Source organism: Ambystoma mexicanum, chromosome 3q (assembly GCF_040938575.1).
Source record: "Ambystoma mexicanum isolate Mex_15411 chromosome 3q, UKY_AmexF1_1, whole genome shotgun sequence".
Lineage (NCBI taxonomy): Eukaryota > Metazoa > Chordata > Amphibia > Caudata > Ambystomatidae > Ambystoma > Ambystoma mexicanum.
This window is the reverse complement of record NC_090926.1, coordinates 784,525,115-784,551,613: the sequence shown is the minus strand read 5'-3', so window position 1 is coordinate 784,551,613 and position 26,499 is coordinate 784,525,115. Positions and strand designations below refer to the sequence as shown.

Genomic DNA, 26,499 nt, shown 5'->3' with positions numbered 1-26,499 from the left:
CTGATAAACACATCTGGAGTAGACAGTGGAAGGCGGAGTACTCTTTTCCAAACATAGCCTTCAATGGATTCCCAAAAGGTTTTTGGCCATCTCTGGAAGGCCTCAGCTCCAGTAAATAACACAAGTGAAAAGGGTCAAGTCTTGCCTAAATCATATCCCCATAGACTTGTTAATATACCATAGTAGTCAAATCTGTTTCTTCAATAATTATTTTATATTCAAAGAAAGACCTATTGGTCTGTTAGCACACACGTAACATGGAACAAGTTATTTCTGGCTGGACATGAACAATGTACATGTAGTTTGTGAACAATACATATTCGAGCAGGTGATTTCAAATTAGTTGATACAAAGAGACATTGAATGTATAACCACCTACTGTTGTAAGAAACAGAGGTTAACACAATTTAAACAATATCTAAACCAAAGCATAGAACAACGAATGTGACAATAAATAAAATAGTGTGAGAACATGACACACACAAATTCAAGAGGTCTACACAGGTGTGTTTCGGCCCTAGTGGGCTACTGAATTATCCCGTTTTCTGCGGGCCTTCATCAGGACGACAGTGGAGTGTGGAGAGAACCAGTTCGGCGGGTGTAATGCCTACAGGGTAGGGGACAAGGGATAGTTTAGGTGTATCCTATTGGTCAGTTTGGCAAGACAATGTTCATTATTGCTTAATTAGGATCTCTTAATGTCTAGTTTAAGAATTATCTTACCGTGCTATGGCAGGTGGTCTGCACAGTTCAGTTTTTAATGATGGGGTGGAGTTCTAAATTTAGTTAGAGGTGCTCCAGGATCGACTTCATGTTGTCTGTACTTGAAGTGCAATCTGTCAGACAAAGACTGGTATCATTCCATGTCTAGTGATGACGTGAATCATATCAACGTGGTGTGTTAAAGAACACCCACTCGCTGGGTGATCTTACCTGTGCTCATCACAGTCAGATGTCCATTCTGTAATGGTGGCGCGTGAGTCCATGGCGGATTGTACAGCTTGCAATGGCTGTGCTGGTCGCGACGCCTGTCATTGTGAAAAAACACAATGGGGGAGAAGTCTGACTCACTTGCTTGGTATTTTAGCTGGATGTTCGCATGCATAGTTCTTAAAAACATGCTTCGAAGCAGATAATATGCGGCAGACTCTGCAGAAATGTTTGCATGAGTCTGCCACATATGGAATTAAATCTCGTTTGTGATCATTAAAAATCAATTCGTATTAGTGGAAAGGAAGAAGTATTTACCCTGAGTCGTTATTGGTAACTGGAACACTGTAGTGTCGCATGCGCTCCGTGCGCTACTGGAAGGCTTTTGAGCAGCGTAATCCGTCTGGAGGATGTCTGAAAAGAGACAATCCCTAATCAGCTCCATACATCAAGATTGGAACTACCTTCTGGTTGCAGAATGTACGTACTGGTAGCAATGAACATTTTCCCAGTCTTCAGAGCAAGATCAGACCATGAGTTGTTAGCCTTTTCCATTTTAATCTGATGGTATCTAGCCATTGCTTTTCAATGCTGCTTCAGTTGAGGGCTACTCCTAGATAGACCACGGTTTCCACACAATCCAGTGGGATCTTATTAACCCTCCATTTAAAGCCCCTATGTCTTCTTCCCCTATTTGTTTCCCAGATCATGATTTTTGTTTATTTAACATTGATTCTTAGATCATTCCCCTAAAAATATTTTGTCAGCTCGTTGATTCTCTGCTGTAGGCCAATTGGAGTCTGATCCAAGAGCACAATGTCATCAGCATATAGAATCCAGGGAATAGGCTGGTGGTTGGCATGGGGGGAATGCCCGGACGGGGGCCTGATCTTCTTCAATATCAGACAATAATAGGTTGAATAGGGCGGTGAACTTTGAGCCCTTTTGATAACACAAATGCAATGGATGGGATGCAGAATAGTTCTGAGTCCAAATAATCAAACCAACTCAGGAAGATGACAAAGGTTGATGTTTTATTAACAATTATCTAAAACATAAATCAACAAACGTTTGCTCGATCTCTCAGCAAATCTCACATAAAAACACAATGTGTCACAAGTGACGTCATACTACGTGGCAAATAAGAAAACTTAAGAAGAGTTGTGATTGTTTAAAGAGGAACATCTAAGTATACTTTCTATAAGGAGTGGGATTATGATTGGCTATCTACTGCCAGGTGGACAATTTATGCCTACCTCTAAAACATGTCATCTCTAACACCATTGAGCATGCAATATTATTGGTTCTTAAACTATAAGGCCCTTCTTTATAAGGCCATCTATAATTGGTTGGCACTCTCGTGCCATGTCTGGAACGTTCAGTTCACTTAGCAGCACTTACGCTCAGACTCAGGTGCCAGGAGGTGGACTTGACGTCACCTCCCCACCCAATTAGCCCATTGTCTCTCATCACCCATGCCTTCTGCCATGTAGATTGTCTTTGAACTTGGCCATGCATTGTATTCTTGTCTCTCGGAATATAAGGGAGTGTGAGCATGCGCTATCATTGTTCTAGAACACCATGAGACCACAATGTGGTCCTCTTTGCAGCATTTAAATGTCTTAATTGAATAAAACTTGGCACGCTTGGTGTTCTTTCTTTGCTCCTTAACAAGGTATGATTCAGCTTCTCATGTTCACTGCCTTTAAACGTGGCTGCTTCAACTGTTGACACCAGGCAAGGCAGCCTTGCCATGCTCATCTACGATCTTCAACTAATTCTTACTGTGAGACAGCTCTCAACCTTTCTTCTCCACAGTTCCGGGCTTTACTAAATTCATGACACCGATTGTCCAGCTTCTATACAATGGCGGCTTTGCCTGCCATCTATTCACTAGGTACATCCAGCTTCTATAATTCCTTAGTCTACTTGCGTTACGGCATCTGTACAATCATTGAACGGTTTGCATTTTCTGTAGTGCTTCACACATATGCAATTTTCTCTTCGCATATGAAAAGTTACTTAATTCTCAATTTCGTCATCAGCTTCTATAAGTTCCATACATTCTCTTCACCCCGTATCCTCAGGGCATCATGATCGTCTCTTGTGATGTCACTGGCTTGTCTTTCATTCTTTTTTATATTCATTCAGGGAGTTCCTCCCTCAGATGGTCATCTCTTCGGGGATACATTTGATAAAGATTTCTCAATGGATACCTTCTTTCGAATACTCGCTGCGGAATCGGCACACATGCAGGTGTCAAGCATGGCACAATCTCAGGCTTCCAACATACATGAATTAGGGGGGTGGGATTTACTGTAGAGGCAATCATCTGCTCCTCTACACTGGGGGCTAAAGAACATCCCTGCTTAAGTCCCTTAAAGGTGTGAATTTCCTTAGAGAGATGTCCCTGATTAGAGAGTCTAACTCTCATACTCGTGTTAGAATACAGGGCTATAATGGCCTTGACCATATCACTCGGGCACCCCCAGCATAAGAGCTTGCCCCACAACCTTTCCCTGCTGATGCTATCAAAGACCTGCTCAATATCGACTGAGGCTTGTCCCCACCCCACTTACAAAGCCATTCTGTCTCAAACTAAGCCACCCCACCTTAGTGGCCCATGCAAGCAGATGATGCAGTTGAAGGAGGCAAACAATTTTCCTAGAGTTTCGAGAAAGAAAATGGGGCGATAATTCACAGGCGTTTCCCTACAGCCTTTCTTAAACCCGGGATAATCAATGCTGTCCTCCAGGAACTAGGCACTTCCTTACGCTCTAGGACTTTGTTTAAACAGTATTAAACAAAACTCTGCCCATAATTATTGATTTTGCTTTAAGATGTTATTATTGAGGCCATCAGAGCCAGCGACTCTGGAAGATTTTAACTTATTGAGAATGTAGATAATATCATCCTTATCAAATTGAATATCCCATTTAGAGTCAGTGCTTTGGGTTCAGACAAGCATTTCCCAGCCTCTAGTGCATGGAATAATTACATATATCTAGGTTCAGAAGAATCGATTTCACGTGGTAGGCCAATGGCAAAAAGCGAAAGTACTGTCGGAAGCAGCTGTTTCTTTCTGATCCATTGCAAGAATCAGTGTGGCTTGACGGTCGAGCGTGAGCATGAAGATGCCGGAAGGTGCTTTCCTCTAACCGGATTAGGGTGGCATGCTGGAAAAAGAAGCTCTGTGTGTGCGCGCTGTGCTCTGCTCTGCGTGCCCCAAATCGATTTCCCCTACACTCTCGTACATCAAGGCAGCAGCGAGAAAAGGAAGAAGTGAAGCACCAAGCTGCCCAAGGTGCCTAAACTGCCCCCAGACATCTCGGCAAGTTGCAACCTGTGTGAAGCGGGAGTGAGTGAGGGGGGCTCTCGAGCGAGTCCGCGGCGTATGGTGCCTGTTGAGTTCGGGGGCCGGCTATCGTGTTTCCCGCAGAAACATAGAAATTGCTAGGGGTGCGGCGGGGGCTGGTTGCCGAAAATATTCTGCGCCCGTGCCCTATGTTCCTCAGGTGGTGCAGAGTGAAAAAAGGGGAAGCCTTGTAAACTATCTCTCACTCTTCCATTCTCCCTGGAAAGTTTGTTGTGGTGTTTGGCATATATCGGGGACCTGCCATTCATAGCTTACACTGACTTTTACTGTGGCCTCCTTTGCTGTGCCTGTACATGTATGCTGTGACTTCGGGCGGGGGGGGGTTTGTTAACCACTATTAGCCACTATTAATCACGGACTTGGTATCCAGCTGGTGTGCTAGCTGAGTGGCTACTCTTGGGGACTGCGGGTGATCACAGCGTGGCTGTCAGCTTTGACCTGATCTACTAACACTGGTGTGTTTACTGGCTCTGCAAACAGTAGGTAAGAGCTACATATTTTCTGGATTCCAGTGACAGTGACCGTGATTGCTGTCAAACCAGCAATACAGGTGGGCACTGTGGGCTCTGCCTTTGACCGGCTGAGTGGTGGGCCATTGCCCACTGATTATTTGCATCCTATAGAGGGCTTGCAACTGGGGTCTGACTTTACAGGGCTCAAGAGCATCCCTGTTGGGAATTGGCCAAACGGCTGCTCAGGTGCCGGGACGCCTGGAATATTGAAACCATGTACAAGTACAACCAGAGCTCCTCTCCCTAGTGAGAAGTTGAAAGCTGGTGGTTATAGCTCTTGCGTTAGAGCAAAATGTCCCCCAAAAGACGATTAGCGCACAATAATTATAATCTGCGCAAGAGCAGTGCTAAAACATCCTCAGACAGCAATACAAAAGTGGGGGCAAAAAAAGAAATCAAAACAGCAGATACAAACTAGTAAAGGCACTATACCTACCTTTTTCCTCCTAACTCCTCAGTGGAGTTGATTCCAAATATTCCCGAAAAGGAGGTAGTTAATAACCCGTGCACAAGCAATATGCAAGACAGCTCTGCTGAACTGATGATCGATAATAACTCCTTGTTGGAGTTATGCCTCTCAGTGCAAAGGTCTATGACTCTGGTCTTGATTAAGCTTTCCATAGAGAAAGAAAAAGGAGTAACAGCGAAAGAAGCCCTGCAATCGACTGCATCCCCAGAGAGACTATCAATGTCACCTAATCTCATGATACACTCTGAAACCTCAGAACCGGAGCCGAACTTGGGTTCTCTCTCCAGTATGAACACCTTGGCTGAGATGCAATCCTCAATGACGTCCCTGCAGTTCGCTCTCACAATTTTATAAAAAATGTGTGGCCGCATTTTAGAAAACACAATCAACTTGGCTACTTTGAACGTTAGCGATAAAGATGCCATAGAGGAAATGGAGCACAACTTATCCGAAGCTATACGGATGACTAAAGAGCCTGAATTGCCTCTCGATGTAGATCTAAGTGTGTCAAATGACTCTGAGGTTTATTTTTCCCGGAAACAACAGATTGGCCAGAAGGGCAAGTACAAAGAAAAGATCATCTAATGCAGCCTTATTACCTGTAGAGTCCGCCCCAGTCACATAAAATACAAAGAGATCTAGGAAAAAGGCAGCCAGGGCCAGGAAGAGAAACTCTGAAAGAGAAGGTCGCCTTACCAGTTGGCTCATCCCCGACAAAGATAAAGACGCACCGGAGGTGGAGGAAGTGCTTCCAGCACCTAGAATCTTTGTAACTGAACAGCTGGCAGGAAACTCCTCATCGGCTCCGAAGAGTGTTAGACAAATCTCCCATCTTGAGACAACACAGACGTCAGTATGCTGGAAAGGAGAACAGCAGCCGGTACCTATTAGCAATCGTATTTGTTTGATCAAGAATCTTTATCAAAATAATGAGCAGGACTGGTTGTCACAAACAGAATTCTTGACTAGATTGCACTTGATCCCACAGCTAAGAGTCCTTACATCTGATGACTTTAAATACATTGAACCGTTAAAGATCCAAAACACAAACGTATCGGCAGTCCACTGTAAATTCCAGGCTACTGCAAATTTGCTGCGTACATATAAACTCAATTTGTTTGAGGCCGACGTGGAAATTGATGCAGAGCCTGGGAAAGTAGATCTGAAATGCCCTAAGAAAGTGTTGGTGGAACCAAAGATCAAGATCAATACTCCTCCATTGCCGGCAAGCCATGTATTACAAATAGCAGATGTACAGAATGTTCTAAAGTTGCTAGCGGAATCTCTCCCATGGTTTTGAAAAAAGACTAAGGGAGTTCTTTTCTGTCCTGTAATAGCAGGGGTTTCAGTCACTTAATTAACCAGAAGGGATCATGGCCCTATATAAGCAAGTTTACGTGTATATGCTTGCAAGAGGTGTGGCTGATTACCCCTGTGGTATTAAATGGATATATAGTGTACCAATCTCTTGCCAAAAAAGGAGAACAGGGAAGACCTTTTGGGGGTTTGATATTTGGCATATAGCATAATGTTAAGTCACGTTGTATCACAACTAATGTAGACGATCTTGTGATTGCGATTGACCTTGTGCTGTACCTTGAGAATAAAGCTGAGAATATGCTATTGATCAACCTCTATAATCCACATGTATGAACCCATTTAGGAACCTATTCAAGAGACTCTGCATGAAATTATGATCAAGTGGACTTTGAGGCAGGGAAACAGATCTGTAATGAAAATGGGTGACTTCAATTGTCATATGTCTGGAGGGGAGGGGTATACAAGTAATCCTTATCTAAAACCTGTGTGTATAATGTCCCATAAGACAGTGGATCCTGAAGGTCCATACTGGCTGAGTTTTTTTTTTAACTTTGGGACACGGAAATGGTTAATGGCCAAACTGCCAGTGATTGCCCGGGCCAATTTACTTGGGAAGGTGGCGGTGCTAAGAGCACGCTGGACTATTTTTTTGTTACAAAAGATATTGCAGGCCAGGTGAAAGACATGAAAGTGGCCAAAAATATATGGAGCCACCATGCCGCGCTGGAGCTAACTATAAATGTTGTTGTTGAAAACCATGTAACAAAATCTATGGGAGACATAAGGGTTAACCATGCAGCTACACGTATCTCGTGGTCTGAGAGAAATATAGCTAAGGTGGCTGCTTCTTTATCTGCAGACTTCTATGGGGATTCCAATTTATTTCAAGTCATGTCGATTGAGGGGATGGAGTATTGGATATCTTCTTTCGCAACATCACATGCTTTAGTTGCTACTGGAGGGGTGCTACCTTGTCGCAGTCTGAGAAATCCTTACGATCATGAGGTGAGAGATGACAAAAGGCGACTGAGAGCAGATATCAGGAAGGCTAAGAAAACCTCTCTATCGACTAAATGTTTTGTTTCTGTATGTAAAACACTTAAGGAAAAATATCGATCTTGGTTAAGACAAAAAAAAACACCTAAAGAAACTAAATTAATGGCAAGAGACTATAACGATATTGTGTACCAAGAACACTCATAACATCTGGGCTCTTCTGGGTGAAGTGAGAGGAAATAGAACTAATTCAATCGTGAATCCCATAGGAGCACATAGATCGGAAAGCTTCTTGAGAGAGCGTAACATTCCGATCTATGGTAATGATAAGGAGGTTGATAACAGTAATCCCCCTGGGCCGCCATTTGCGGTTACGGTCACTGCACTAGTAGCGAAGATAAATAAGTTAAAATTCTCTAGGGCACCCGGTCCTAATGCCTTGGCCAACATCACATTGAAATGTAACCCTAGTTTCTGGGTGGGAGTATTAAAGATCCTCTTTGATAAGATTATGCTCGAAGGTAGAATACCTCCCTCATGGCAAACTGCCACTCTTGTCCCAGTACACAAGAAAGGTGACAAGAGTGACCCGATTAATTATAGACTCCTGTCGATGCTCGATTGCATGGGTAAACTTTTTGCGGGTCTAATTTTAGACAAATTACAAGAATGGGCAGAAAAGGAGCAAATATTTAATAGTTTCCAAAGTGGTTTTCATAGGGGTTATTCAACGATACATAACCTGATCATTCGTGATACCTTGTGTACAGCGGCAAGGAAAAAGGGGAGCCCGCTGCTGTATGCGCAATACGTTGACTTCAAAGCAGCCTTTGATTTGGTCCTCAGAGACATTCTGTGGTCTAAATTAGAATTGCTTGGTTGCCCAAAGGGCCTATTATACTATCTAAGGCTCCTTCATCAGAATAATACAGTTTCCCTTAAGCTGGATCTACAAGGCAATATGACTGCCCAAGTTGTTCAAAACAGAGGAGTCAAGCAGGGGTGCGTAACGGCTCCGACTCTTTATTTTATTTATATATGATCGACCTGTGGCTATTGGTAAGGTATATAATTGTCCCCCCAAATATTGGTGACAAGCATTGTTCAGTCCTTGCTTACGCAGACGACTTAGTGTTATTAGATCATACACTTAGCGGTCTGCGGAGATCTGCAGAAGCCTTATGGCTCTACGCTAACAGCAATGGACTAACAATAAACTTACAGAAAACACAAGTGATGCTATTTACTAACAAAAAGGTAGCACGCACCAGCTTAAAGGTACAGAAGCTGGAGATTCTTTACACCCCAAACTATAGTTCACCCCTGTTCCTCCAAAACTATCAAGGACCACATTGACTCCCTGGCCCCTGCCCTGGCTGACTTTTGCAACCACTCCTTCGCCTCTGGAGTTTTCCCATCCCCCCTTAAGCACTCCCTTGTGCACCCTCTTCTTAAGAAACCCTCTTCTGACCCCTCCTGGCCGGCTAACTATCGCCCAATCTCCATCACTCCCTTCCTGGGCAAGCTCCTGGAGAAACTGGCCATCTCCCAGCTTAACCTCCATGCTGAATCTGTTGGCAGTCTTCATGACCATCAATCTGGCTTCAGAGCTGCCAGAAGCACAGAAACTGCTCTCCTGAACATCCGTGAGGACCTGCTTTTGAACCTCGACTCCAACACTCCGTGTGTTCTCATTCTGCTCGATCTCTCTTCTGCCTTTGACACTGTCAACCATGCCATCCTGCTCAACCGTCTCCGTGATTACCTGGGTATCACTGGTCAGGCTCTGGCGTGGCTGACCTCTTTCCTCAACAAAGTCAAAGGGGACTACTAATGGGTATCTAAACTGTGTATTGCCCAAAATCGTTTTCACACTGGGGAGGACACAGTTATATCGAGTAAGGAGGAGTTTGCCAAAAAGCCTAGTTAGCTAATTGCGCTTTCCAAATAGTCTCTTGTGCACATGTGTTGTGCTAAAAGACACATGCTCTACCGCATTGGTTGTTGCATGTGTTAGCTGTCATCCAGATGAAAAATGAACATTAGTTTTAATAGGTTTTCTCTGGATGAACAGGTGCAGATTAAAATTGAAACAGCAATGAAGAATTTTTCTTCAGCTTTATTCTCTCAGGAGATAGTTACTGGGAAGACCCCTGGATATTTAGGCAGGCAGAAAATGACCTCTTTCCTCTCCAATCGACCCTCCCAGGTCCAACGTCCTTCCTCTCTGACATCTTTTTCTCCACCTGTGGTGTCCCCCAGGGATCTAATCTCTCCCCCTGGCTGTTCAACCAGTATCTGGCACTCCTTGCCAACCGCATCGCCGCTCTCTGCCCCAACTTTCAGTGCTATGCGGACGATACCCAGCTCATTTTCAGGCTACCTCCTCTCCCTCCCTCATCTCTGACTGTCTGTCTGCTATCAAGGAATGGTGTGCCGCCAATGACCTCTGCCTTAATACCAGTAAGACTGAGATTCTGCTCATCGGCACACCCACTCCCTCCTTCCCTGCAGCTCTCTGGCCGGCCTCTCTTGGCCCTCTTCCTGCTCCTACCTGCAAGGCAAAAAGCCTCGGGGTTATCTTCGACTCCACACTCTCCTTCTCTCCTCATATATCTGACGTCTCTAAGAAGTCACACTACCAGCTGCACCTCCTCAGAGGTATTCTTCCCTTCCACTCCTTCCCCCAGAAGCTCGCTGTCTCCCGAGCCCTGGTTCTCTCAAAACTGGACTACTGTAACAGCCTCTATCTTAATCTGCCTGCCTCCACACTCTGCCCTCTGCAACTCATCCAGAACAGAACTGCGAGACTTGTCCTTGGCCTCAAGCCCAGGGACCGTATCTCTCCAGGACTGAAATCTCTACACTGGCTCCCAGTGGCTGCGAGGATAAAGTTCAAAACCCTCTGCATTGTCCACAAGGCCTTCTGGGGCCTGGGGCCTAAATACCTTCAACTCTCTCTTCCTAAATATCTTCCTTCCCGAGCCCTTCGCTCATCCGTCTCCAACTCCCTCAGGGTCAGCCGCTTCTCGAAGCAACGAGCTGGGGGTAGATCTCACTCCGCGGCAGGGGCCTCCCTCTGGAACAGCCTTCCTGCCCCCCTGAAACTTGAGGAGAACCATCTCCGGTTCCGGAAGCACCTCAAAACCTTCCTCTTTGCTTCTGCTTTCTCTCTCCCTCTCCCTCTCCCCTGCTAATTCTTCGCTGAAACTGCACTGAATCTGCAACTGGGCCACTCTCACCGACCTCGGTCCTGGGGCCAGCCACTCTCCACTTGCACTGCCTCCCTGGCAACCCCTGCACTGCGGGACTGTCTCTGTATCCCTACAGCCCCCCCTTCCCAGCACTTGTTCTGCACTTACCTTGCACTTGCCACCAGCTGGCCCCTTTATTATTTATTCTACTTACCTTGTACTGCACTTCCCTCCTCCCCTTCCCCATGCACCTCTCCCCTCCCCCTGCACTTGCGCGATCTGAATGACACCTGGCCTAGTAGGATCGTTGTCTGTCTTCCCCTTGTTCCCCCCTCCCTGCCTCGTCGCGCCTTGAAACACTTGTGTATAGGCGCGTTACAAATGCCTTATCATATCATATCATATCATAGATACTTGGGAATTCATATTGAAACACAGGGGGATTACCTCCAGAGAAACAGAACAGAAAGATCAGGGCTGGCCAAATCACTTCACTTGTATACCGCTTCACTATTACCCCAGCTGGCTTCACTATATGGGCTGCACGATTGTTATACAAACAGGTTCCAGTCCTGATGATGACCTATGACCTTGAAGCCCTACAAAACATGGTCCTAAATTGGCTGCAGGTTGTGAAAGGCAAATATTGGAGAAAGATCTTAGGCCTCCCAACCTGCATACCGATGTCCATCATTAGGTTGGAATTAGGAATGATTTCATTAAAATCTCAGGTCCTTAAGAAAAGGGCCAAACGATACCTGCTGATGCTGAGTAAATCAGGCAATCCACTCGTTGACATCCTGAGGGTTGAATCTTCTAAACAATCTGGAAATGTTCTCCTAAAAAACAAGGTTAACATATACTTGAAAGAAATTGGCTGGAGTATTCGAGCTGAGGGGTTTACTCAAAGGTCCAGAATTGCCCTCTCCAAAAAAGTGGATATGTGGGATTGGTTAGCAAACTATGCACATTTAGAGAATCTTAAGATCTATCAATTTATCAAGTATATGTTATAGACATATAAAGAACCTCAGTTCTATCTCAATCTGTGTCCAGCAGGTAGACTGAGGCGTTTTATACTGTTGCTTAGGATGAACTATTTGCCGGTTCTGGCGTGCACTGGGGTTATAAATCAGGTACCCCATGTTGAACGTTACTGCCGACTATATAAGAACCAGTCAATAGCAGAAACTGGGAAACATGTGTTAACAAACTGCCCTAAATTATCCATAATTTACCAGACCCAATACGGTAGATATATTCATAGTCCCGACTTTATAGCAGAACTAGCCTTCTGGTGGAGTAGCATTAACTCTTTGAACATGAGCCGGCTGATTGCAATGTATAATGGTTAGTTAGTAGTTGAGAGTCTATTGGAATTTCCATTTGAAACAATTCTATGTTGCCCCTGAGATGTCAATATTTACTTGTGTGCTGTCCCTCAGTAACCCTCTGGTTACTGTCAGTAGGAAGGCCTATGACTCTCTCTTGTATTGCCGTTAGTGGGTAATTCTCAATCTGTGATCTATAGCTCTTATGTGCGGACACTTACAATATAACAGATCTATGGTTATATGAAATTGTTTTGTTACTTATCTGTGTTTCTGTTATTATATTTCGGTGCATATTAATTATATTAATTATTAGGTTTTACACTTTTTGTGCAGAGTAGTTGAGTTATTAGTAATATGTTATAGTTAAGTATGCAGTATGTAAGAAATTAATGTGTATATTTTATGTGTATTTCATGTGTAAAGTTTATTTATAAACTATAGCACATTAAAATAAAATAAATAAAAAAGCGAAAGGAAGTGCTCAACCCATTTACATTCGGGAACTATTGGGCAAAGACTAGTCCGTTGGTGTATATCATTATTATTAAGCACAGCCCAGAAGTCTCTGCTATTCTTCGTTGTCATTATGCTAAGCATTACCTTAGCATCATGCTGAATGTGCATGGCCTTTGAAGACAGCATGTGTAAGATAAGGGCAGGGACCCTCTTTTTTGAAGGGGGCCTGACTCCAGAGGGTTTAAGTAGAATTATCGAAAGGGATGGAGTCAAAGGCTACCCTTGTCATTGACGCACAGATGGTCACCTGTTGTAAGCAGTGGAGCTAGTTTAGCATGTGTCAGCTAGCTCTTAAAGAAGGATCACAGAGAGATGGGAATGTTTACCAACAAGAACAAAGCATTTTATTTCCATATATAAAACTTAGAAACATTTTAAAAATAAGAGAAAGGACATATGCCGTATTAGGCACGGAAAATATGCATTTGTTTGTTAGCTCTAATATATCCTCTGTTTGGATAAAGCCCCTGTTACCTGCCTTGTTCACCTGACTATTCGCTCTTCCCGTGGTTTGAACTATTGTTCCTCCTACCTTCCAAGTGAGCTTCAGAAATTTATGATCACTGTTGTTCATTGAAAAAACTTTGAGGGTGGTTACCCAGCTATTTAAATTCGAGGATACATGTGGGCTTTGCAGGTATATCGCAATTAGTGTGGCCATTTAATATCTCTACATCACTGGCCTTCAATTCCTTTTACCAGAGGGAGGCCCTTTTTTGCATATTTTTTACCAGAGAGTAGTTTTCCCTCATTGTCAAAACAATTAAAATTTAAATTACCACAAATAATCAAATACGGGTTGGATTCTTTCACAAGAATCTTATCTATCCATGTATTCATCAAATCAACAAATGAGACTTCATTCGTTGCAAAGGGATTCCAATATATGTGAAAGACAAACAAGGGTATCTTTGGAAATCCCCCCCGGCTGTTTCCAAGACACAAAGATAAGCTGCATATAAGGATTTAGATTTATGAATTCCAAAACCCTCAGTCCTCGCCCCAATTTTATCAGCGTAAGAAGCCCAGAGGAGGGTCGACCCATCATATTCTTTTTGGCCGGTTTACAGTAGACTTCGAACCCATCACAGATAGGGGTTTAATCAGCCAAGTCTCTTGAAGACAGATGACATCAAAGACTTTCAAGATCAATCCTTCTTCCTGGAACAAGTGTTCATGACCCCTTGTGTTCCAAAAGCACCATAGCGGCGGCAGTCCTTCAATCAGATCTAACTGTTAATTTTTTGTTGATCGAGTCAGAGTCCCCACCAACCAGGACCAATCTTGATTCGTATTTTCCATCAACTGTACCTCCGTTCCTACTTGTATAGTCCTTTTGTCCTGTGTTGTACAATCCATAGGTGCTGCAAATCATTGCTGCCTGATGAATGATTGTGATCAGAATGGACGGAGAGTCGGAAGGTGAGGGAAGGGTCAAAGGAGTCTACATCCTTCGTTGTAGCTTGTTTAGCTTTTTTAATAGGATTATCCCTGTGGGAGTAGCCAAATAGGTTATCTCACCCTGGGATCATGAGAAGACAGTTCTGAAATCTCAAAACCAAGAGGCAGCAGATCTAGCACCGCTACTAATAACAGATTGCACACAAAACTTGAGTGACTATGTTAAGAAACCCAATCCGTCCTCCTCTCAGTCATGAATTTCACGATCTTCAGATCATCTGATTTTATATTTCTAGGTTTCGGTGCGCTATGGAGGAGTTTATCCAATTAAGAATTAGACTATCTCTACAGGGCAAGAGTCTTTCTATTGTGACCTTAAGAGTCGGATAGCCACTGCAAGGCACTTTCCCTGCTGTATGATTACTCCTCAGAGTCTGAGACTTAAGTTGAAATGTATTTTCAGGGATTCCTTTGGCTTCTTTACATGGATGACTATATTGTTTTGTCTTCCCTCCAAAGTAAAAAACTTTCCAGCGGGTGAAGTGTAATCCAATGGCAACTTCGGTTTGAAGGATGATACCTCGAGGAAAGGGTCAACTAGATTACTATTTGCATCACAATGCTAAGTCAACGCAGGTTCATCCTTATCACCGGATTCCACAGTCTCCACTTCAAGCCCTTCTCCAAGCAAGTATGTAGAGAAGTCGAGACATTTTAGCATTTCTTTGTCCATCACTATATCTAGCCTTTCTGGTACATCATCCGGCACAGAATTGGAGATCATTCTGGAATCTGGAATACTAATCTTGCTTTTTGATGTTTTTTCCTGATTAGACAATTCAGAAAGAGGCGTTGTTAGTTTCTGTAAAAAGGCTCTCGAGCCATTTGATTTTGGCTTGTTATTATTCAGAAGGTTCTTGGCTTTTTTTCTGTGAGATGGGCTGGCTTAATATCACCTGGACTTTATGTTGGATTTATCAAAAATCAAAAACGACTTTGCATCTGATCTCAAAATAATTATCTCAGTAGGGAGGTCATGAGGACAGCTTGTCATCATTCTCTGTTCTGATTGGATGCTCTTTTCACAGGTTTGTATCACCCGTGATTTTTGCTCTTGCCCTTGTCGGATGTTGACTTCTAGTTGGATAGTATCATGATCGTCCTTTTTCGATTTCTTTGGCCTCTTGTCGCGATTTATTTGGTTTTGTACCTATTTATTTATTAATCTATTTATTTATTTGTCAAGCGCGGAAAGCCTACAGGCATCGGGGAGCCCCAAGAAGACAAGTATGCGTGACAGAGGACAATGATAGAGAAGACTAGACACTTGGCAAGCCAAGACAAAAAGGGGGCAAACTAATTAACTAGGAGTGACTGTCTTCATTTGAAGAGAAATGTTTTCAGGGTCTTTCTGAATGTGAGATGATTGGGCTCAAGTCTCAGATTCAGAGGGAGTTTGTTCCAGCTTGAGACTGCACAGTTGGGAAATGCTCTACCTAGGCCGTTTGCTTTCTTGTGTGGGTTGGCCACAACAAGCCCCTGAGCTGCGGACTTTAAGACACGAGCAGGCGTGTATCTGATGATTTTTGATTTAAGGTAGACCAGAGCTATTCCGTACAGGCACTTGTGGGTGAGTGGCAAGGATTTAAACAAAACTCGGTCTTCCACCCTCAGCCAATGCAGCTCTCTTCTAGCATTGCTGATGTGCTCAGTCCTGGGTTTTTGTTTAATAATCCTGACCGCATTGTTTTGGATTAGTTGGTATTTTGTCATGCATTGTTTACTAGCACCCAGCAAAAGAGCATTACCATAGTCCCGGCGGGATAAGATGGTTGCTCTATCTATTGTGGTACAATTAGCTTAGTTAAGGAAGGGTTTAATTGCTCTCAGTAGCGTAATGTTATATGAGCAGTTTTTGCTCCCGTACAGGGCCTGGGCATCTGAACTCAGAGGCTTCCAGACCTACAATTCACTTCTCAATCCCGAAACCCTCCTGTAATATATCCGATGGATGTTTGGATGCATGCTTATAGGTTTGGGCCACAGAGGCATCCATCTTTTATAATCGGGCACAATCCTTGGTCTTTCTTGCCCATTTCAAAGTCTCAAGGATAGCAGACATCAGTATATTTTTTTTTTGCTGTCCTCCCCTCTAGCCAAATCAGACAATCTTTCCTGCCATTTTAGCAATGTTTCGGCCTCTCTACCCAATCAGCCTTTTATGGTCTCTGTTGAAGATTCTAATAACACAAGTTTGGACTGAAATGAGGCAAGCACAGCGCTTGATCCTTAATTGAGTCATTTAAAGATTTGTACAACTTGATGAAAGGGTTAAGAGCGATAGCGAGGACAGAATAAGTGCCTGGATGTTTTGGGTCTCCATCATCCTTTCCGATTGTGTCTTTGAAGCACCATAATGGGGCACGGCGGCTGCTCAAGTAATTCAGATTACAGGAGCACACAGAAGAGTCGCTCAGGGTATTCTGTTCACGCACAACTATAGGGTCAGCAAGTGAAGACCTATCTGAAAGTATTTCTAACGGTTGATTTATAGGCTGTGTTGCTGACATTTCCGCTGGGAGGGCCCCACCTCCTCTCTTGTTTTGATTCAATAGGGTATTTTCTTGGATAATAGACTTATCTAGAAGTATGCGAGGTGAACAAGGTTTGAAGACCTCACTTAAACGCCTCTGGGTTTCAATAGTCATTTTTATTTCTCAAATGTCTTTTGACAGTCTTGCTGCAATAGCTGCATGTTGTGTTTCTAGGCAGTCTATGGAGGGGCTGAACCAGCTCTCTATTTCTTTTCGGTTGGAATGAATGTTTTGCATATAATCAGGAGAGTCAGGATGGGTAAATACTTCTTCCAGATCTACGTACTCCTCAGTATAGCTTGAACAGTCTAGCCAGGGGGTAGAGGAAAGGGTATCCATTGATTCTTTCACTTGTTCCATGACAATAGAATTGTTTTGATCTCTGTCCTTTAACCTAGCCGGTTTAATTACATCACTTAACAGGATGCTGTGGTGGTCAGCAGGGGGTAGCATCCCTGCTTCAGAGAGGGGAGAAGGATAAAGACATCGATACCAGCACCAGAGGAGATGAGAGTACAGTAAGAGGGCGGAAATGTTTCTCACTGTTCGACATGTTAGTCTTACAATGTACTGCTTCTGTTTCTTGTGAAAGTTCCAATTAATCTATAAAATTGGATTCTTGTGGAGCTGGCTTGGCTATTTGATGGTTACCTTATTCCACTGATGTGATGATGTTGATGTTGCTAGGAGGTGGGACCGGTACAAAAGCTGCATTAATGCCATCCTGGTCTTGATTTTCCCCCAATCTGTTAGTTGTAATATCCAAGTCATCGGCCCCTTTAAACTCCTCCCGCCATCTTCCCTTCCTACGGGTATAGGGACCCTTCAAGGACAGAGATTTTTCCATGCTTCTTGGCTAGTTAAAACGAGAACAGAAAGAAAGGTAAAAAATGGTAGGGGGATTCAGGGAACTAGACACTGTTGCCGGGATTTGGTAGTAACAATGAGTTTTTGTAAGGGTCTGAGTAGTATACACAATAGGAAGGTAGTGGGAGACTGGGGTCTCCGGTTAATCACCTGGTCTCCTGCTTCTTAATGTCAGTGATTAGTAAAAGAGGAGCTCAGCCAGCATGCAAATGTTTCCCTTATAAGCAAAGAATCTGTAGAAATGATGGACGCGTACGGGGTACTGGGTCATAGATCTGGCAGTACAGCAGCCCAGCTCCCCAGACTGCCAGACTGCTTCCACTCGACACCACTCCGCGTTCACTCCACGACAAGTAGGTAATTTTGAATATTAGAGCTCCGCCTTGCAATAGCTGAAACCACCAACAGACTGCACAGGACTGCCAGGCTTCTTCCACTCAACATACATTCCGCTTATCAATAGTTTTAATGATCACTACAAAATTGAACTCAACAATGCTCCGTTCAAAAGATAACAATCTCACAAATCCAACATTCTCATCATATTATTATCTATTCCTCATAGCAGCATGTATTGTTGATTGAAACAAAAATATTACAACCTTCTTAGTCTTCCCAATGCGTTTCAGATATGTTAATCTATCCTTCTTCAGGGGCAATAATGCTGTCTTCCTAGAAATAATACCAAAAGCGGACATCAATTCTCACAGTCTCTACACAACTACATAGGCCATGGAAATAGGTTCATATCCAGCGACTGACAGACACCACTGTGTGCAAGGTCATCTCAGGATCTTCTAAACTTACTGAGATTAATGACCAGAAGAGAAGAAAACCACCCCCTCTGAGGGAACCACCAGAATACCTTTGTCAGATCTTTTAAATTGGGGATCAAAGGTATAGGAGGAAAGGCATAAAGAAGCCATCGAGGCCAATCCACGAAGGGGAGGCAAGATGATACAATATTATGGACCCACTCCTGTGACAGACTGCAGAGAAGATCATGTCTAACAGGACCCAATCCTAAGAGTTGTGGAGCCTCTTGCTGAGTCGGTCTGCCATTCGAGATTCTCCACCCCTATGATGTGAACTGCATTCAGAGAGTGTAGGTGACAGTCTGCCCATGTCCCTATTTTCCATTCCAGGGCTTTCAGGGATCACAATCCACGCCCCCATCTGCCAGTTCACATATTCCATCGCAGTGGTGTTGTCTGTCCAGACCAGCACAGCCTGGTCCCTGAACCACCAATGGAACCTTCTCAGAGCCATATATATGGCTAGACCTCCCTCCAATTTGAGCATCTGTAAAAGTCCTTAGTTCCATTTTTCCTGTACTGCCATAGCCCTGTGTGGCCCCCACTTCAGGCTGCTGGTATCTGTGCTAAGGATGGTTTTCATGGGGTGCGGTAAACAAATTCTCCATCTCAGGTTCTTGTTGAACAACTATCATTCTAGATCCTTCCGTAAGGCCCGGACTCCTGGATACATATAACTGGGAAGCAGTGATCCAGTGACCTAAATGTATCATCAGGGATCTGAGATGGAGGTGAGCCCAAGGGACAAGGAATAAACACAAAGTCATATGGCCCTGAACTACCAGTAGGTGTCATGCAGTAACACAATCTTTCCTGAAGACTCTAGAGATGTAGCGCTCTTTCCTGGGGAGAAAACCTTTCCCGTCTGCCACAGAATTGAGCCCTTATGAAGAGCATGTCCAAAGAAGGGATTCGATGGGACTTTGCAATTTTTTTATCACATGATAGTAGTTACCACAACAATCAAAGGATACCAACAAACAACTTTCATGATTAAGGGGCTTATTTCTCCTGAAGAGCTTCCAACTTTAGTTTTTTCTCTTTACATATTTTTTCAAGGCGTTTAGATCTAGGATCAGTCAGTATTTTCCCATGATCTTGGGGACCAACAACACTTGAAAATAGAAACCCTGACCCTGTTGAGTCGGAGGAACCCTCCATTTCGCCCTTTTTTCTAGTAGCTGCTGGATGGCACAGCACATGACTTTACTCTTGATCCTGGTCCTTGGAATAGGAGTTATGGTCATGAGCAATTGAACAGGCGCAGCTAAAAACTCTGAGATAACCTTCCATGACAGTCTGTAGCGCAAAGTCATCTGAAGACCACCTGTCCCACACTGGAAAAAAGTGCTGGAGTCCTGCACCCAGCGGCTGATGTAGTTGTCAGGACATCTGGGATTGTGTACCCAGTGACCTGATGTAGTTGTCAGGACATCTGGAATTGTGCCCCCAGCGGCCTGATGTAGTTGTCAGGACATCTGGGATTGTCCCATCGGGTTCTTTGTCCCACCCGGAACCAAAATCCCTTTGGTCGTAGAAATGATTTGGGTCTGTTCCCAGAAGAATGTGTCTGGGACTTTAAACAAGAATACTTGTGGCTGGAGGACAAGAAGGAGGTTGTTCTTCTTAGTTTGTCAGCATGTTTGTCTGCTCGAAAAATGTTATGGACTTTGCCCTCTAAGGAGTCCTTAGAGAGCTTATTTCCTTCAAATGAAATATTTAAGGCTGTGCACTTTTGGGACCCTTCAGTATTCCTGTCTGTTATATGAATACGATGTCTGGCTGAGATGCCTGCTCCAATTGCCATGGCTGTTTTCCACACTCCATCATAAAACAAGTCTGAAAGAAGCTCTACCTGCTTCTGCATTTCTGACAAGATAGGTGTACAGTGGGCCCTTTCTTCCATGGCTTTGTGTAACGTCTTAAATTCTCCTAGTATCGTTTTAGCAGTGTAGGGCCTATGGACAAGGACCCCAAGGGCTATATGGGCCCTGAGTGGAACTTCTTAAGAGCTGCAATCGCCTTCTGGTCAACTGGGTCCTTGACCAATGCTTCTTCAACTGTCTTCTTCAAAGACAATAAAAACTGATGACATCCTGGCCAGTCTTCCCACAAGACTGGCCAGGATGTTATCAATTTTTATTGTCTTTGTGAGAAAGGTTTCCATTCCTTTCAGTTGGTACATCTTTGCCATAAAATGAGGCATTGGGATGTGCTCTGGATCAGTAGATCCTACCTGGATACAACGTTCCGAAAACCCCAGGCTGTCTCCGACCTGAGAGAGTACCATCTCTACCTCTTCCCTACAGAGATATTTTCCTTTGTCCTCATCATCTGAGACTGTGAAATCTGATAAGAAAGATGAAGTTGTTTTAATGTCGAAGAAGAGCTAGTAGGAGATCTCTTTCTCTTTTTCCTTCTCTCATGCTCTTGGATAGCCTGCTTCATAATAAGCTTGATTATCTTCCGAGAGAGGGAGAATTTCAGTTTTGTTTTTGACAACCATCTTCATTCTTGACTTTCTTTCAGGGCTGGAAGACTCCTCAGTTGGCATACGTTTCCCCATTCTTAACGAGGAAATTAATTTCAAAAACCCCTCTCGTGTAAAAGCACTGCATGGAGATCATCCTAAACACACAGAAGACGAAGCAACTGTTAACGAGTGTTGGAAAAGAAAAAAATGTATTCTAAAAAGAAAAACTCTCCCCCTTGGAATAGGGTGGGGCCGAGGAGAGAAGGGGAGGCGCCAAGGGGCATAGACCTAGGCCAGATCACACAACACAGTATCTCTTCATGGAATACAATCGTGGCAATTTGCATAAAATCAAAGAGCATGTTGGGTACCTAAGAATGCCCATGATTATACATTTGAAATATGTTGACAGTGTTTCAGCAAGAAACCTTTTTGAGCAAGTAATGGAAGTTGGGCTCCCTGCTCTTTACATTGGTCACAATACTCACTAACAAAAAACGCCTGTAAATTGCAAGACATATATCCCTTGACAGTTTCTCAAGAGGATGTGCGGCTTTGGCTATTTCTGCATGCAGACTTGCGTGCTGAGTTTTCTGAAGTGAAGTGCGGGCTGCTCCTGCATGAGACCTCGGCTTGGGAACAGATCAGAGAGATTCCTCGTCTAGCCCCGGAGCCACAAGATGGAGCATCACTCTGGGAAGACAAACATTGCCGGAGCTCCAGTCCGCCTTGTTACAGTCCATTTCTTACCCTGACGGTAACCATACCAACCGGTCCTTGCCCCCTTAAATTTTTCCTGACCGCGGCATTGAGTCAATCAAGTCATCTCATTGTCAAGGGCCCCACTACCTTGTGGGGAGCCACACTACCTTAGCAGCAGCCTAGCTGCCAAAGCAACCTGGTTCTTCTCCATTGCCTCAAAACATTGATCTGCTGCTTTCCACCTATAAGTGGCGACAACCAGGTTTGAGGAAAGCCACCTTGCTCCCCCGTGTCCTGCAGCAGAAAGATGTTGGATCCTGTACAGGATGAATTTAACAGAGGAATTGTATATCTATAGGATCCTGTGCTGGAGGCGGTAAACTGAGGCAAGGTAATCTTCAGCATAGCTCTCAACCTTTTTTGTCAACAAGGTGGGTGAAAACACCGTATTTTCTTTTTTACGGGTGAGATCCCATTGAAGTGAATGGGCGTATAGGGAGTTTGGTCGGTGAGTCTAGTTGAGAGCTATGTCTTCAGTGACCCTTTTACATGTTACATTTCAAAACTTATTGTAAAGTGCCAATTGTCATTGCATGAAGAGCTATCTGTATTTTAAAACAAGATTCCTACCACACCCTGCAGTGGATTAAGTTGCAGAACAAAAGGTAAAGGACATAATGGCAAAACTTCACATAGTAATTTACATGTTTTACTCTTTGGCACTGCACACTTTGTTCACACAATATGCAATAACAGGCCGCATGACATTACAATTCAATTTAAAAGACCATAAAAATGTGCTCGCTGGGTCAAACTCAATGCATCTCCGTTTTAGATTGGGCTATTAGGTGGCGCTGAAAGCGCTACCTTTAAACCGAAACTATTCTCATTAAAATAAGAGCTTTAACATAAGAGCTTCAAATAGGGGCTTTAAATGAGGGTCTGTAATGCATTTAAACGGAGATGACCTTTGAGCAGGGATACACGGTTCAGTTATTGAATCTCTCCCATTCCCTGCCCCTAGCCATGCTAATCCTTATGGCTAATCCCACCCATTCCTGCCCATCTCGGAACTCTTTTGAGCTCTGAGCTCTTCCATGGAGGCAGCCATCTTGGATGACTGTCTCCAAAGCGATCTTTGAATGGTAAATATACCATGTATCTTCCAAATAAAACTATACATTTTCTATACATTTTCATGCAATTACTGCATGTTTTCCAATTATGATATACCATACATCTTCTAAATAAAATGATACATTTTTATGTGATTACTGCATGTTTTCCATTTATATTTTCCATTTATATGTTGTAGCGGTGGAGCCGAGTACCCCTACCAGAAGCTCCGCCACCATGTTACTTATATGCTGGGAACCGGAAATTGAAACACGTGCAATGCCAGTGAGGATGCCTATACCGCAAAGAATCTTTGAAAACAGCTATCCATTGAGAAAACCCTATATGCATTGACAAAGAAATAATGGTTTTCTGGACAGAGTCCTGGGAAGAAGTGTGAAAATGGATGAGAAAGAAGACTGGTGACATCATGTGAAGTGTAACTGACGCACCTGGAAGAGACAAGAAAGACGAAAAAAATATAGGCACTCTATAAGATCTGAAGAGGAGGTGTCGAAGATAAGCAACATTTCGGGATCGAAATGAAGATGTTCGTGCGAAGAGAACATTGAAGAAAATGCAAAGTAATTTTACAAATGTACTGACGCAATAATGCAAGCAGACGAAGCAATCATGAGGCTGGCTACGTACTGAATAGACTGCAGCGATGCGCCAATGTATATACATAGGAATGTATAGAATCTGGATGCTCCACGATGCACTTTAGCAAACTTGAACCCTGTGAATAGAAAGGGCTCGAGTGTGGTGCAGTTGGAAAATAAGCTACATGAACGTGAGAAAGAAAAAACACTGAAGGTGTCAAGAACATATCATTTAATAGTATTTTATCCAACGAAAAACTTGAAAATGTGGTCTCCAGTCACGTGGTAAGATTGAAATAGCTTTGGGTCGAGCTACACTGAAACCGGGAGATAAAACCATGTCACACTCCCTTTAATTCTCAGACACAGGGAGCTTATGCAAGGCCAAGTTCAAAGCCGTAATTGAATGACAGACTGTAGGAGTGATGATAGATGTTGGGCTAATTGGGTGGGGAGGCATGGCCAACCCCCTGCACCTGGGATGACCAGCTTGCGTGCTGCTAGCAGGTGTAATATTCCAGAAGGGTACAAGAATGCCAACCAATTGTAGAGGATCACGTATCAAAGAGCCCAATAGTTTGTATAGCCAATTAATCGTCGTGAATTTTGTGACGATGAAGATGACTTGCACTAGAGGGCTTATTTGTCCACCTGATGTTAAGAGACCCAATCACAACCCCCGTTCGTATGGAACGTATACTTAGATGTTCCCTGTAAACCAATCAAATCCCCAAGTAGATTTGTGTAGTTTGTCACCTAGTGTGACGTCAATGATGACAAATGTTTGCTATAATAGTAATGTTTCTTATGAAATGTTTTGAGAATTTGCTGTGCAACGTCAGATGATGCCCGTTGTACTCCCTGTTTTAGATAATTGAAAATAAAACAGCATTGAATTTTGCCAACTTCCTGAGTCATTTTGATTATTGATGTATGAGTAATTTCTGCATCTCCATCCATCTCCAAGTATTGCTACCTCGTCTTAAAGGACCCCAGGTCTCTGGGTTCAATGTGTATGTCTTCGGTAAGTGAAATGGACCGCATTAGAAAGGACAAGATTATGTCAGAGCAGTGATCCATGTTAAGATCAGGCAAAAAACCACATCAATACTTCATTGTTGCATGTGGAGCCCCTTGGTGAGTAGTCAGCTGGGTAGTCCTCATTTCAGAGGGGTTACTGCTGGTGGGGGTTACAGGTTAGGCTCCTATCCTGTGAATAGTGCTGGCCGCGATGAGCAGCCATGCACAGTGTGTCACTCACAAACACACGGCGCAACCACAAAATGAACATTGTCGCACTCCCCGGGTAAAGTGTGCCAGATGTAGATAGTATGTTTACGCAGTGAGCATGTCGCCGTCAGGACAACAAGCAGAATTTCACCTCATGATAGCTCAGTTTTACACTGCAAGCATTCTTAGAGTGCATTTAATAGGCATAGGGCATCGCCTGTTGATTATATGTGTGCACCACAAGTGTTTGCCCCTGTTGGGCCATGTGATAACATGCTGTTTGTCCTCTGTTTGTTCTTTAAAGAAAAGGAGGAATGTTACGGAGTAATATGCGTAGCCATACGCATGCGCGGGCCTCGTTCTGGCTCACGCATGTGCAGAGAATAAATGGGAAGCCCGTGCGAGGCAGTTGCTCCCGGGACCCCAAAGTGTTAGGACGTGTCCGTGTGTCCTTGTATACAGGTGCGTGTGTATGCTATGTTGTGGCCTGAGGCCCAATTAAGTTCTAACAGCATTGACATATCTAACAGTATTGGTTCTAATCCATTAGTCTAATCTAGAGTCAACTATTGCCGGAGCGATGGTTGTGTGTTGTTACAGATTGGGAGGAATGATATACGAGGAGGGACACAGCCTATATGTGTTTAGAGTATGGCTAGGGAAACATGCCGCATAAGGGACACAACGTTTTTAGTTGTTTATTTGCCCACCCATTGACTGGGCATGCTAATCCCTATGGCCATTCCCACCAAGTTCCTGCCACCTCCCCACCCAAAACACCATCTCGCGGGGAGTCTTTGAGCTCTTTTTATTCTAGCCTTACCATCAAACGTTGTGCTCGAAGTTCCTGCTGGTGTTTTTTCAAAGCACCCACGAGAGAGCTAATGGCTTAATTTGGAGCTGTAAACCCGCTATTGGTGTAATAAATCCAGGTCCGCTTCAGCCATTAGATTTATGAGCAATGTGTGTCCTTCTCTGGTGTCTTGATACAAACATTGCCAACCGTCAATAGTTTTGGCTAGTGTATAAGTATTAGGCACTTGGCAGGCAACAAAAGCCCCACCTATTGGAATTGCCAATGCTTGTTAATTTTGGTAGCTATACTCCAGTTAAAACTCTGCTCCAGTCCCTCCCCAGACAAACAATTGAGCCTGCCCCCGCCTTTTCAAATACCCGTGCCAAGTTTGTAAATCGGCTACTAACGAGTTAGAAGTAGCTCGGCTGTGACCAAGCACCCGCATTTGCGGATGCGCCACAGCACAGGTACTAAACTCCAGTGGAACTAAGGACATTGTGTTTTTTTTTTTTTTTTTTTTTAAATCTTTGACTGACATTGAGTGTGACCTCAAAACGCCTGACGCAGTGATATAATGTGGCCATGCGCATTTCGCCCTCAAGCGGAGCGACCTGCAATCATGCACCCCCGGAACCTGAAAATGCAGCTTTCTGACCAACCCGGAGAGAATATGGGCCGACACTGCATTACTTACTGCGGAAGTGAGCCTCAGATGGGACATATCCAACATGGCGACCCTGGCAAGGCTATCTTTGAGATTGTGCCGGCTGTGTAAGGGGACAGCACGGGCTCCTATTAATGCATTACACAGTGAGAGACCGCTTGCAGAATATCGCAGCATCTACAGCCTGGAGCGGCTCTATCCGGAGCAGGAACGGGCGCGACAGCAAGAACAGGTACGGTTAAACTGCAGGTAGCATTGGGTGCCTGGGCAGAAGAGGCGGAGCTCGAGGTTGAAGGGCGGGCTTTCACTGCTACGGAGGCGGGGTTGAAGCGACCCATGACACCTACCTTCTCTACGTTTGAAGAAAAAAAAAGGATTTTAGCGGATTACATGTAATATAACTTTGCCCTTGGCACACACTTTAGGTTAAAAAAAAGTGGGTGGGGGCATATATACGCACACTCTCTCATCCAAGTGAGCATTTGTAAGTATGGAGGAGAGAATAGACCTGCAATCAATTTCAAACTCAGTATCAGAAGCTCTGATGTATTTCCTTCTAGGTAAAAAACATATTATTGTAGTCTTAATAATG

The 26,499-nt window shown here is 43.9% G+C and overlaps 1 protein-coding gene and 1 long non-coding RNA gene across 2 annotated transcripts in view; one reads left to right on the top strand and one right to left on the bottom strand.

The window, feature by feature from the left end:
• Positions 1 to 250: 250 nt before the first annotated feature.
• LOC138582993 (uncharacterized) lies at positions 251 to 26,037 on the bottom strand. The gene is made up of 5 exons (XR_011305132.1): positions 25,938 to 26,037; positions 1,249 to 1,344; positions 934 to 1,028; positions 724 to 836; positions 251 to 607 (listed from the first exon to the last, which is right to left on the bottom strand). It is a non-coding gene; the product is annotated as an uncharacterized lncRNA (long non-coding RNA).
• MRPL58 (mitochondrial ribosomal protein L58) overlaps positions 25,913 to 26,499 on the top strand; it is an 83,281-nt gene continuing 82,694 nt past the window's right edge. Inside the window, exon 1 of the mRNA XM_069654843.1 lies at positions 25,913 to 26,139. Coding sequence (XP_069510944.1) covers positions 25,972 to 26,139 — 168 coding nt within the window. The 5' untranslated portion in view covers positions 25,913 to 25,971. The remainder of the gene's footprint in view (positions 26,140 to 26,499) is intronic.